General features: G+C 42.5%; 1 protein-coding gene across 2 annotated transcripts in view; it reads left to right on the top strand.

The window, feature by feature from the left end:
- met (MET proto-oncogene, receptor tyrosine kinase) overlaps window positions 1-5,529 on the top strand; it is a 66,723-nt gene extending 61,194 nt beyond the window's left edge. The window contains exons 20-21 of one of the 2 annotated variants that reach the window (XM_031861158.1): window positions 27-163; window positions 2,665-5,529. In XM_031861158.1, the coding sequence (XP_031717018.1) occupies window positions 27-163; window positions 2,665-2,980 (453 nt within the window). In that variant the 3' untranslated portion in view covers window positions 2,981-5,529. The remainder of the gene's footprint in view (window positions 1-26; window positions 164-2,664) is intronic. The other variant, XM_031861167.1, reaches the window with a different exon arrangement.
- The last annotated feature ends 8,190 nt before the right edge of the window (window positions 5,530-13,719 follow it).

The following is a 13,719-nucleotide window of genomic DNA, read 5'->3' as shown; positions in this document are numbered from 1 at the left end:
GTTCATGTTCTTGTGTTTCCCTGTAGTGGTCGTTTGGCGTGTTGCTTTGGGAACTGATGACCCGCGGAGCTCCACCGTATTCGGATGTGAACTCCTTCGACATCACCGTGTTCCTGCTGCAGGGGAGGAGGCTGCTGCAGCCCGAGTTCTGCCCCGACGCTCTGTAAGTGTACTCACACACACACACACACATGCACACACACACACCAGGGGGCTCCAACAAGTAGCTACCCATTTCTGTGACAACACAAAGTCACTTCGTTTAAACTTCCATCCAATCAAACTCACAGATACACCAACCCCTTCTGACACAAAAATGATTATATATATATATATATATATATATATATAAATGATTATCAGCTGTCAATTAACGAGTTATGCTGCTTTCAAGTCTGTGTTACATCCAGGCGACAACCTCCGGTTCTGCCGAGTGAAGCTGATGCGGAAGTGTCTTAAAGCTGCATTCTCTCTACTGACCACCAGGGGGCGACTCCTCTAGTTGTCTATGAGAAAATGACTCTACTTCTCACTTGATTTATTACCTCAGTAAACATTGTAAACATGAGTTTAGGGTCTCAATCTCTAGTTTCAATTCTTCTTCAATACAGCATTGACGATGACTACGTCCATTTCTTATATACAGTACAGTCTACGAACAGAGAAGGTAGAAGAGCTGAAAACAAAGCTATTACAACAAAGACTTTATTTAGTGGCACACATCCCGACAAAACACAAAAATCCCTTCGCCTATGGTGTTATTTTAATAGAGGTGATGACTGCGGTGACCAAAAACGTTATTAAAGCACCATAAAAGTAAGACAAAAGTTATATTTCAGATGTACTACTTGGTGCTATGAGCAGCTCTCGACACTTTTATTTTGTCAAATTAGCTCTCAGAGGAAAAACAGGTTGGAGACCCCTGATATATACATACTAGTACTCACCTGTCATTCGCCTCCTCTAGCAAAGTGCCACGGCTCGTTTAGTGTGAGTGATATATACTTGTAGAGCTGCACTTAAACACATCACGAGGAAAGAGCTACAGTCTGAAGTCAGGAAAGGGCAGCAGGGGGAACGGGTGGAGGTGAAAGAAAGAGCAGAATAAGCAATTGGAGTCATAAATAAAAACCACTCGAGTTGAGATCATCCATCATCCACCTTAGCAATGGTCTGAAGCACACTCGCCGTCGAGCGTTACGTCTCATCGCAGCTGTGGGTCAAATAGAAGTCACAGTTTCAAATCGAAATCCAAAGCCAGTTACTTTTTTATTTTGTCTTTGTGGTAGTTAAAGAGCGGTCAACACAGGATAGAAGCATAGAAATAAAATACGGGGAGAAGGGACATTCCTGTTCAAATCAACGAAGCTGGATGGTCAGAGCGGCGGCCATCTGCCGATAACAATTCCGCCACTACCTGACGTGGCTAAAACAAGTGCAACCTCTCTGTTACGAGAAATGAAAGCAGCAAAACATACAGTGATTTATTACCAAATATCACATCAAATCACAGGGAAGTATTTCAGTGTCAACGCAGCACTCGCTGAACTGTCTATCCATTAAACTCTGACCCGCCATTACAGTGAAACGAATGCCAAGTGGGATCTCATGCCGTGCCGATAAGGCCACGAGGTCCACTGCAGGTCTATAGTGTGGTGTGAGTGCAAATTAGAGGGGAGTGGGAGTGTTCAGGTGAGGGAGGCAGAGGCCCAATGTTCCCAAGCTGTAAGTTAAACAGAGACATCAGGGGGTGATCTGCACGCCTGCAAACATTCCCGCAATCCTTCACTTCCAATCGTTCACGGGGCGTCTTGGTGATGGCAGCCGCTGGCAGATACCTCGGACGTGTGGTAATGGGCCCATTCTTCTTCATTTTCAACAATGAAGAGGGTGGCTCTGCCAAGTCGGTGGGGGGGGAAAACACTAACGGCAATATCAGAGACTCAAGAGTTTTGTTGATTGATAGTCAGTGTGAAAGTTATCTTCGAGACACGTTGAAATAATAAAGACGTTTTCACCTCACATGCACTACACCTGAGAGTGAGGAATAACTTACAGCATGTTTGAGGACTACTGAGTGGTGAAGTGAACTATTAATATCTATTGCAGCATTTCAGAATGAAGCCCCTGTGATACAGTAAAAAAACATTACGTTTTCCAGGTTCAAATAGTGGCTAATAGACGATTTATTGTTGCATGGAAAAAAACTCTACAAGAGGAGAAACAGAACTTTATGCTGCCACAAAAATGTGAAGAAATTAAAAACAAAACGTCAAAACATATCCCAAGTGAAATAGCAGATAAAAATAGCGCAGATGTGGAAGACTGGAAAATTGTGACCAATTAGAGAAGACTTTTGCTGGCTTTATCGGGAGAGAGGTCTTAAAGAGACAGGCGCTAAAACGGAGTGTTTCAGGCAGAGAGTGAATACAGGTATATTCAGACAGACGGTGTGAGAAAAATAAAGAGTTTTTTGAACATTAAAGCATGTAAACATGTTATAGTAGAAACCTAAAATACAAGTCTGAACTTGAAAATCAGCATATGTCCCCTTTAATTTTCAGCTTTTTGATGTACTTATTAGTTGTATAGTGCATAAAATAGTGTAAAGTTCTGAAAAAGGGTAAATTTGAGATTTTTTGAACTCCTTTCCTGTCCCTCCAGCTACACCCTGATGATCGAGTGCTGGCATCCAAAGCCGGAGCGGCGACCCTCCTTTTCCGATCTGGTGTCGCGCATCTCCGCCATCTTCTCCAGCTTCAGCGGGGAGCACTACGTCCTGCTCAACACCACCTACGTCAACATCGAGAAGATGAGCCCTTACCCGTCTCTCCTCACCTCCTCCACCTCACCCACAACCACCATCACCAACTGCACCGCTTCCTCCTCCTTGTCTTCCTCACCCGACCACTCCACCTCCACGTCCCTGCCGGCTCAGTCCCCCTTCTTTTGCAACGTGAAGCGAGACTGCTGCATCTGAGAGGGGGAAAAGTGGAGAGTGGAGGTGGAAAAAGACTCGTATAACTGAGAAAGAAAGAGCAAAGAAGAAAGCAGTGAGGTGATGAAGAACTACTGTATGTACTTGTGAAACACTGGACACGGTATGCCGAGGAAAAACACAGTTTTTTGGAGCTTTGACTGTTCACTCAATCTTCTCGAGCATCGCCAAACGACAGGGTCCGCCATGAACTATAGGGCCGAACTTATCAACTTTTCCTTGACCCCCGGGGAGCGTGAGGTCAGCCGTCCCGCGTCCTCAACAAGACGATTACACGACGCCGGGAAACGCCTTCTCGAAGATTCCCACCCCCCAAAAAAAAGATGTCATCGACTGCTGCGTCCACTCGCGGAAACGATTGATTTCCCTTTCTGGGTGGCATGGCGTGCTACGCAGAGGTGGGCCTTGGACCTTCTCCCCCCCCCCCCCCGCTGTCTGTGTAATATGAATATTTGACAAATGGCCGTGCTTTGTGTCGCGTAGAAAATGTCACACCTCCTCTCAAAGCCTGCTTTGATAGATTGTGGCGCCCCTCTGAGTGAGTAACACCAAGGCGCTGTGGAGGTCGATGGTTTTGCTGGTGACGGGGTGAAGGGCAGTGTAGGTGTGAGGTGGGATGTGAAAATAACCAAAACCTGCTGCCTGTGTGCAGTTCACTGGATGCTTTATTTGTGTAATTAGCTTTTTGATGTGCTAGAGGGGAGGGGCAAAAAAAAAAGCATCTCGCAGCCTCCAGATGTTTCCGAGTGAGAAGTGTCAGAAGCATCTTTTAATTTCCTTTTTCTTTTTTTTTTTTTATCTGAAACGTCCCATCATGTCAAAACAGTGACAACATACACACACATAGAAACTTTGAGGTTTGGAGCAAATGACTTGCATTTTATTGACAGAGAACATGCTACATCTGTATGAAACGGATCCCTAGTTCCTTTAACGAGACGCCCACAAGTTCATCCTCAATATTTCACTAATTAAATAACTTTTGGTCAAAATTCCACTAAGTACTTCATGTTAAACTTTTACCTCAAAGGGTCTCTGTGTTCATCTGGCTTCAGCGTTGTTATGTAACTATCAGCTGTATATCACTGTATGTTTATGAATGGAATATTTTTATGTTAACAGGCCGTACCAGTGTGTTTGAACATTCTAGCTTCTCAACCACAACTTGTGTAAAAGTTGCACTTTTGTTGACTTTTTTTTTTTTTTTTTTAGAGGATGCTGTACAGGTTTTACTCCGTTCCAGGCAGCCACTAACTTCCATTCATTTCTGTACAGTATGAAAATCTGCTACTCCGTCACAGTCAACATCAAGTCTACATATAAGTTTTGTCAACAATATGTAAACATATAAAACCAAAGACACATACACAAAATACAAAATATGTTACGTCTCTTGCAAAAGCAAACACTTCATTCACAACTTCGTAAGTTCTTGTAAAATTGGCATTTTTGCATCACAACTTTACGATCGAAAGTCAAAGATGAATTTGACTAATAACATTACATATTAAAGTTTTCTGTCCATATCGCAATAATATTGTTATTGTGAATTATTTGGGCCGGGATAGTCGTGGAGTGAACGTCTGATATCGGGACTGCCCTGTTCAACACATTCCTTTTTTTGTTCTTGTGAAAAAGTGACGCCTACGTTACCCACAATGCAACTTGACCGCCGACCGGCTTGTTAAGCTAGCCTCGAGCCGCTAGTAACGGCCGCCTCTAGTGACATCACTTGAGGCATTTGGTCAGATTTTATTTGTGACTGAAATATAATACAATGTATAAAAGGTTTGCTTCCATCAGGTCATTCTCTTGAAGTGGTGTACGAGGATGAGTTACACGACTCAAGCAACTTTCAACAGTTTTCATATTTACCTGAAATGAATGGAAACAAATGGCTGCTTTTAACAAAAATACAATTTTAATTTGAATGGTTCGCTGTGATGCAAATTAAACGTAATTTGTCGCGAATGTGCTAAAACTTCCAAATCTCTGCTGAGGTCAAAGCCCCCTTTAATGTCTGCTTTGTGGAGCAGATTATGTTTTTTATTATTTTATCTGAATGGCTGCTGCTGTGACCGGGCATTGACGGACAGGTATGAATGTTTGCTATGACAAGAAAAAATTGCTGTACTATATATTTTTGTATCGATGATGAGCCTCTTCTTTAGGTCTGGTCTAGATTTGACGACCAGTAGTGAGTGAAAAGTGATCAATGAACAAAGCCACCTAATCAATCTTTTGTTTTCTGGAGGAACCACTGCCATCTTGTAAATATAGCGAAGGGATCGCATGGGATCTGTGTGTGTGGGTTTTGCATCTCGCTGATAATCACGTGAGCGGATGCTCACCCGCACGATGCTCCAAAGTCTCTTTGATCATGTGACTCTCCACCACTTTGTCTGTTCTTAACACTGTCTGTTCCATGTGTGTGCGTGTATGATGTTGTTGTACATAAGAAATCCTGAAGGTACATGTTCCTATGTAATGTCAAATCAACCTTGTCGGTGTAATAAAGCTCTACTATCAGAGGTTTTTCACGTCCTTTCTTATTCAAGACAAAGGATGTAGAACTTTAATTACAAGCACTTGATGGCTAAATTACTATCTGCTCACATGGTTTGTCCCTGCGTCATACTTCCCATATATATCTATGGGTATTGTGCAATTGATGTCCAGCAGCCCCTTTGTCAAAAACGTTTCAATGTGACGATACAATAAGACTCGATCATTCGTCCTCAACGCACTCGATGCTTGTGCAACATTCTGAGCACACAGACCCCGGCCTTTGTGTCTGGCTGTTTTGTTCACACAAAGTCACCGTTCTTTTGTTCCCACTGGTTGGCGGTGACCTCTGACCCTTCACCTCCCGCTCCCCTCTCTCCTTTTGATCCCTGTAAGTGCAGCCGTCTAGACTTTTCCTCCCTCGCTCTGTCGAACTGAGCCGTGGCCGTGGTTTTCAGGACCGGCTTGGACTTTGGAGTTTTGTAAAGTCGCACAAGAGCTTCGCCTGTATAGAAGTTAGAGAACTCAGGCTTATGAGTTTTGTTTTAATACCATGAAAACCTGTTTCCTCGAGGAGATCGTTGATCGTGTCGCGTGTAATTCGTGAACTTATTGAAGTTTATTTGTCACGTAACATCCGTACCTAAGTAGAGCCACTTCCGTAGAAGTTTTAACTACATTTTAACCCAAACCAGAATCTTTTCCTTAATCTTTTCTAAGTTGGTTTTGTTGCCTAAACTTAACTATGTTGTTTCCTGTGAAGACGGTAGTTTATTTTGAAAAGACTGTAAACGTGTAACGAGCGTAAATTGACACGAGTAGCTGGACTTTCGTAGGAAAACGAAAAAAAATGAGGAATAACTTTTTGTAATTGTACAACGTATATTTTAATACATTTTTACTCTTGAAAGGATGAACTCTTAGACCTCTCTGTGATCATTGATCCTCTTAAACTGTTGAGATTTTAAAGGCGCTGGAGGAGATCTGCACTCTACTGAGTGAACTTTTCTAGTCGTCATCGTCTTTTTTTTCCTTTATCTCTAAACCTGACTCTAGGGGAGAATTAAAACGTCCTGAAAACTTTTAAATTAGTTGTTTCTCACAGCTAAGAAAGTCTGAGAGAAACAGACACACAGGTGACAAAGACTGTGGTGGAATTTTCCAGCACTACACGGACCATCAGTTGAAGTTTTCCTCCTCCTCGCTGAAGTATCTTTCGCCCCAGAGGCCTAAATGATGCCAGAGAAATCCATGTTAAGCCCCGGCTAACAGGAGCATGAGGCACGTCTGTCTTTGCGTCTCACTCTTAGCATCCATCACCGGGCTCGTTGTGTCTCTCATCCCCCTTCACTCTCCGTCCTTCTCTCACCCTCCCACCAGCGCTACCGGTCTCCTCTGATCACGAGTTTCAGATTGTGTGCTTTGACATCAGTAAAGCCTCATGTATGCACGAGACACAGCAGACATTTTGTATTACTTACAGTCACAAATTTAGCCACTTTAATAACAAAAATTGTGTTTCTGCTCATAAAAAACTTTTAAACTGTTTTTTGTTGTAGCTTTTTCTACAAGAATGTGTTTCGAAACACATGAGCCGTATATGGAAAATTAAAGAAACATCTTGTCATTTGAATTAAGAAACAATGCATAAAGTGAATGCAACCTGAGTATTAGTGACGTAATAGCAGTCTCTCCACTCCCTGTTCCTAATCCCCTCCAAAGTCAACACCATTAATCCCCCCCATGTTCTCTACCTGTGTCAGTGTGGGTATTTTAACGTCTGTGTGTGTTTGCCCGTCTCCTGCTGTAAGTGATACATGTTAAAGACACGGCCACACGCGTGTTCAAAGAGAGGACAGGTGCGGGTGTTGACGGGATCACAGGAGAAAAGTTAAACGGGATGCAGGTTGTTTTGTACAGGGAGTCACCAGGTGATTCAGCAGCATCGGTATGTGTGTCAGAGGGATCGTTGAACCCACACACACACACACACACACACACACACATACACATATCTGCTCTTTGAAGGAGAACGGTTTAAATTCAGTAAGTTAATAATTGATTTTAACAGGAACAAGTTTGGTATGCTACTTCTTTACAGTTCAGCGGGGAATATTTATTTCCCTACTTTTACATGACAGCTGTCGTAATAAGTTACTTTGGATGTTGTGATTTGTGGAAAAAAAAAGAAAAATCAAAATCAATGCTGCAGAGGCCAAAACATCCTGACTTTTTAGACTCTATTATGGGTCAAACATTGGATCCTACATTTTCCCATAATGCAACTCCATAGCTTCTTTTTTTGCGTTTTAAGGTCCACCGTCATAAACTAGTTTGAATTAAATTTGCGATTAAGCCCAAATTGAGATACCCGTGTTGACGATGGCTCCCTGCAGACCCATAGAAGATGTGCAGCTGTTTTCACTCCTCGTGATGAGTAAACTGAACTCAATGCGTAACATTGGTGGAGTTCCCCTTTAAATAGTTAAAATGTGCTTTACCTCGACAAGCTACATCAATAAAAAAGCTGCTTACGCATGAATTACTCATTAATAATAACCTAATGTCACAATCTTAAAGTACATTTTGCTGATTATATTTCTGCACCTTTTATATATTTGTATAAAATATATCTATTATTACTTATTGTATGACTTTGAATGCAGTATCGTTGCTTGGTATTGACTCCTTTACAGAAATGTATAATGAGGATTTGGCGGTTGCGGTTTGTAAACACAACATTCAACTGTGGCTCCTCCTCCACGCCACTTTTACCGCGGTTTGGTTAAAAGAGAGGCGATCTAAATCCTGAGGGTTCAGCTCCTGATGCACGGGCACAGGTCAAATAATATAATAACTCTTCTAAATATATAAAACAACCTTAAAAAACGACTTAAAACAAGATGGGTTAGGATGCCTGCCAGCGGGTGAATGTCTCGTTTGTGAATGAGCTTTGGCCGCTTAGCATTTCATTTTGCTATATTTTTAGGGTTTTTTCGGCGCAGTGTATTTTTGGCCCGTTTGAATGCGTACTTACGATCTGGCCCCTGGTCGATATGTTCTTATAGAGGTTGACGCCCAGAAACGCCTCAAACACAGCGAATTAAGATAAATGCTCGCCGATAGTATCGGGTCTCTACAGATACAGATACCGGCACGCACTTCTAGTGGGTAATAAGAGAGGGATTGCTTTATATGTATGCGTCCATACATTGTTTTTAAGGTAAATCCTACTCATTCTGCCTTTAAGTAAAATATCTCCTCCACCGCTACATACTGAGCACACAGGCGGGCAGTGGAGACCTGGATTATACTTCAGGTTTAAAATGTTCCAATGGAGATTTAGATTTATTTAGTTTTCTGTCATTATCAGAATCTGTTGAAACTGACATGAATTTATGCCGATACTTCGATGTTCTCTGTGATAGAGGAAACTGCCATCTTAACAGTCATCTTTCAACAGGAGGGGGGGGGGGGTGATACTTGAAATATCTTGGGTGAGTATCATTGCTACATTCACATTCACATGGACACACACACACACACACACACACACACAACCTTATCCTGCTGATAAAGCCGCCACTCTGACCTGCAGAGTCAACTTGTACTCATTAAACTGTTAATGAGTTTTGGCCAATGAGAAACCAGGGAGGTGGATGGTACCGGGTGGTAGAGTATATCAAACACACACACACACACACACACACACACACACACTCACACACATACCTCTGATACCTCGCCCCATCACATACTTCATGGTTTAGTTTGAATCTATCAGGATGAAACTTTCACACCACAGCAGAGGGTTTTTCGGATTGTTGGCGCCCCTCATTGATTCTGCATTGTTCCTGCACACACCTTCATTGTTCCTGGACTTCATCCAGAGGATAGGTGCTGGACAAAGAATTATAGGTGTACCACATGAAAGAGAAGAACTTTAACTTTGAAGTATTGTTGCGCCGCAGCTGCAGCAGTGAGTCACGGGTTGGCTGCCGACTCACGGCACTTATCCGTTATAAAAGATTACAATTAGCGCTTGACTTGATATGTGAGTTCATAAAACAACAAGGGGCGAATTACAGAGTTCTAAAGGCAATGCAATTTTATTCACAGAGCAACATTCAGACACGCAGCAATTCAAAGGGCTTTACAGGGGCATAGAAATACATTAAACATGACATTAAAAGTGCATTTAAAGGACAATAAACAATACAAATAAAAACAGAAAGTGAGAACAAGCAAATGAAGAAGTATAAAAAATAGAAATAAATGGAATTTCTATGTTTCTATTTCTCTAAATCCAAAAGTAAGCAAATAAAGAGTTTGTCTCTTGTAGATGTTGTTCATTTTAGGAGTATCTGCTTCCTTATTTTGTACTCTAGAACTTTCTTTACTTCTACTCTAAAAGTGGAAATGCCACTTCTATCTCCACGTGCATATATAAACTGGAAACATGTTTGAAGATCCGTTCAGTACCCCAAGCGACACATTTCATATATGGTATGATAATATTTGAGGACAAATGTCTGCTTCTCTGAAGACTTAGTGTCTTTTCCTTACCTTTGAGAGTGTAAGTAGAAAAAGACTGTGCTCTCCCATGTGGTGTGGATGTCTTTTGATGCACACGTAGAGTTTTATTCCATAGATGCTTAAAAATATTACATTTAATAGCAATATTTCTGAGATAAGAAACATCAAGCTGATCAAAGCGCTACGTAGTTGGCCGTTCTGTTAAAACACAACATGATTTCTGTACTTTTCCCTCACGATGAATCATCACAATGTGTCTTTTTCAGTTGATTAACATCTCACTTTGGCACACGTTTCTTTTTTTCTTCGCTAGACGCTATTTATCACACGCCAACCTGTTTTCTACTGTCAACAAATCAAATGTGAGCTATACTTCTCACATGTTTCACCTTCAGCTGCAACCTGTGTGTGAGTGAGGCCCGAAAACCCCCATAATTCAACACGGTGCTTTATGGTGAGCGCCTCTTAAATTCAGACCTACGGGCGCGTTGGCTGAGGATGTTCATTCCAGCATCCAATCTCCTCCTGAGGTCAGCGGGTCTTTGTGCATGACCCTGGGGATGAGTTGGGGAAAGTTTTCTTTTTCCACCTGCTGTATGTCTGTCGCTCTCCAGTCTTTACAGGCTTCTGAAATATCACATTCTAATAGGTGAGAGGAGAAACTTAACACATTCGGTGTCTGACTCGCAGGAAACACTCAGCAAACAGTCATTTCATCGAGCCTGAGAACTTAATCTCCAAACGTAAACTTGAAATCCTCAAATTTTTCATTGACTAACCAAGTGTGGTTGGAAGCCTCCTCACCAGAATAACTCCGCAATCACTCAGACGAAAAATGTAATCGCTGTGAAAGGACCGATAATCAGGACTGGGAGTGCTGGCGAACCGAGGAATTCCAGGGGAGTGTGATCACAGCCAGACTGGCGTTGAAAGCTCATATCTGTGGCTTAGTGGGGCACCAAAGTCCCACAAGGAGGGTTGGAGGTGGATGTGGTGTTTTAGTGGGTCTTTTTCTGCAAGAAAGAAGTTAAACTCCTTTTATATACACACACACACACACACACACACACACATACACACATGGCAGGGGACAATAGCATAATTGAAAGCAAACCAGTAATATGCAAATAAATCAGCAAATAACAACAAGAAAAAAGGCTACTAGAGATACATCTTAATAAAAGACAAACATTTGAACACATCTTAAAGACATACAGACATATTTTACATATTTCTGTGAGGCCTGGATACAGCAGCACTTTGAGCTAAAAAGCTAATGCTAACATGACAACATGCTCACAACGACAATACACCTTAGTTCACCGTTTTAGCACGCTAACATGTGCCGATTAAAACACAAAGTACAGCTCGGGCTGATGGGAATGTCGTTGGTTTTGCAGGTATTTTACACATAAACCAAAGTATTGGACAAAAATGAACTTTTGATCCCAAGATGACACGAGGGGAAAAGTTAATGCATCATGATTCATGCTGCACAGACATTTAAGCGTTGTATAAAATGCACAGTACATAAATGTCTGAACCTTGTGGTGGTGCTGGATAGTTCCACTTGCTTTGCCCGGGGGCAACTTTTGCTAAATGACAGGAGGCCAGTGGTCCAGTTAATAAACATACATTAATAATATTTAGCAGATAACATGAAAAACATTAAAATTCCCACAACTCATTTATTTTCAGACATTTGGAGATCCTCCCCTGGCACTTTTTGCTTTTTATGCACTCTGGTACCTTATTTACTTTCAAAGTAAATTTCAAAGGGTTGATTATTGTCCATTTTTAATAAATGAATTAGTATCTCAGTTTGGTTTTGTCTGTGAGTGCATGCATGCATCTGTCCACAGCTAATTTTGCACACTGCTGCACCAAACTGCGTAATGTTTTGGGTGCTCATTCATGGCTGCATGCACAGCACCACTGTGCAAGAGGAAAGGTCAGGTGACCACCAAAGTCAGTAGGATTCCTTGTCTGGGAACCACGAATACCTGTGCAAATCTTCGTGCCAATCCACCGAGTAGATGTTTCTCAGGATGAGTGCAAAATGTGACCTGCTGGTGGTCGTACAGGAAAAGTCAGGGGATCACATCCTGTTGGGATCATGAATGTCTGCACAAAACTCAATGAGAATTCATCCAATAGTTGTTGAGATATTTCAGTCTGGACCAAAGTGGTGGACTGACGGACCGACATTGCTGTATGCCTACAGAGCAACACCTCCAGAGCTGCTAAATGAAAAAGGCTTTCTCACATCACCTCACCAAAAACCACACCCTGACTTCCTCCAAAGGTATACGTGCAGGTTTACACCTCCGCTGTAGCTCTTCTGTGCAGGCACCTCATCCATCTGCGTTGCTGCTGCTGCTGCCCCGCATTTCAACAAGGCACACTATTGAACTGGCACAAAGCAGACTCCACCAGATACTGTCAGGAGGTGTGGAAATACAGTCTCACTCATCCCCATGGTGCTGCCTCCTTCGACTTTCATGCGCTGCCAGGAAGACATTTCTCACACTGATACTCACAGAGAGGGACACCATCACTCAGCGTGGTGTAACCAAAATGATACTCGTACACAAACGTTCTGCAACAAATAAATATCAGGGCTTTGTCATTCTGCATCTTTAACACCTCAAAGTTTTTCAGTCCGCCGGGTTGATTATTGTCCAAGTGGGAACGGTGTAATGAGTATCCGAGGTGACTCACCCAGTGGCTGGGGGGAGAGTCACCGAGCGGCGCCCCTTTCAGGCGCAGAGAAACTTGGGAGCTCTCAATGCCCCCTTTTGGTCCCCGGAGGTGATGAGTGGCTCCAGTGTCGACACAATGGCCGTTCAAATTCCAGGCAGAGAACAGGGATTTTTTTTTTAATCCCTTCGGTTTGATCCTCCAGCGTGCCTCATCATCCCAAATCTGAAGAAGCACAATTATGATAATTATGAGCTTCTATATGAAAAGTACAAGATATGTTAAGCATACCTAGTTTAAAGTCCAGGTCCAGAAGGTGTTTGTATGGCTTGTCTGTGAATTGTAATGAAAGTTGCAACAAATAAAGAAGAAAACAACACTGACTACATTTGAAATGTGTCACATCTGTAATGATAGATGCTGTGATGGCACGTGGATGAAAGAGAAGGTGATGGACGGACAGAGTCGGGCTTGTTGTAAGAGATAAATTATCATTTCACAGCTCTCACCTGTGAGAGTGGTGTAACACGGTGGCAACACCAGTGATGAGGTGACCCCCACCTAAACAAACACAGAGTGTTGGCATCGCTTGAAGACTTGAGTCTTTTCAGAAGGAAGCGATAGATTACAGTCTTGGAGGGAGAGGGACATGGGCACGTCATCGGGGAGGAACGTAGCCGTCAGGCAGCAGTTTAGTTTGAAGGGTTATTTTTACATCTCAATGTTGGCTTAACCTGACATTACCTCAAGAATCTACCTGTGGGGGAAAAGAGAAAGTTGTTGTGATGTTCTTGGTTACAGCTCATAAAGTGGTCCCGATCAACAGCGTGGTCACGGAAAGCGTAGCTCAGGTAAACACTGTTTTAGCTCTGTCAGCATTGTTGCTGTTATTTGCACTGTTAGCACTGTTGGCACCGTTAGCTCCTAGCCGCCGGCTCAACCGCCACCATGTTGAGAGCTGTGTGGAACCAATAGATATG

Source organism: Anarrhichthys ocellatus, unplaced genomic scaffold, assembly GCF_004355925.1.
Source record: "Anarrhichthys ocellatus isolate YVR2014 unplaced genomic scaffold, GSC_Weel_1.0 scaffold2, whole genome shotgun sequence".
NCBI lineage: Eukaryota > Metazoa > Chordata > Actinopteri > Perciformes > Anarhichadidae > Anarrhichthys > Anarrhichthys ocellatus.
The sequence above is the reverse complement of the archived record's forward strand: the minus strand, read 5'-3'. Positions and strand labels throughout refer to the sequence as shown.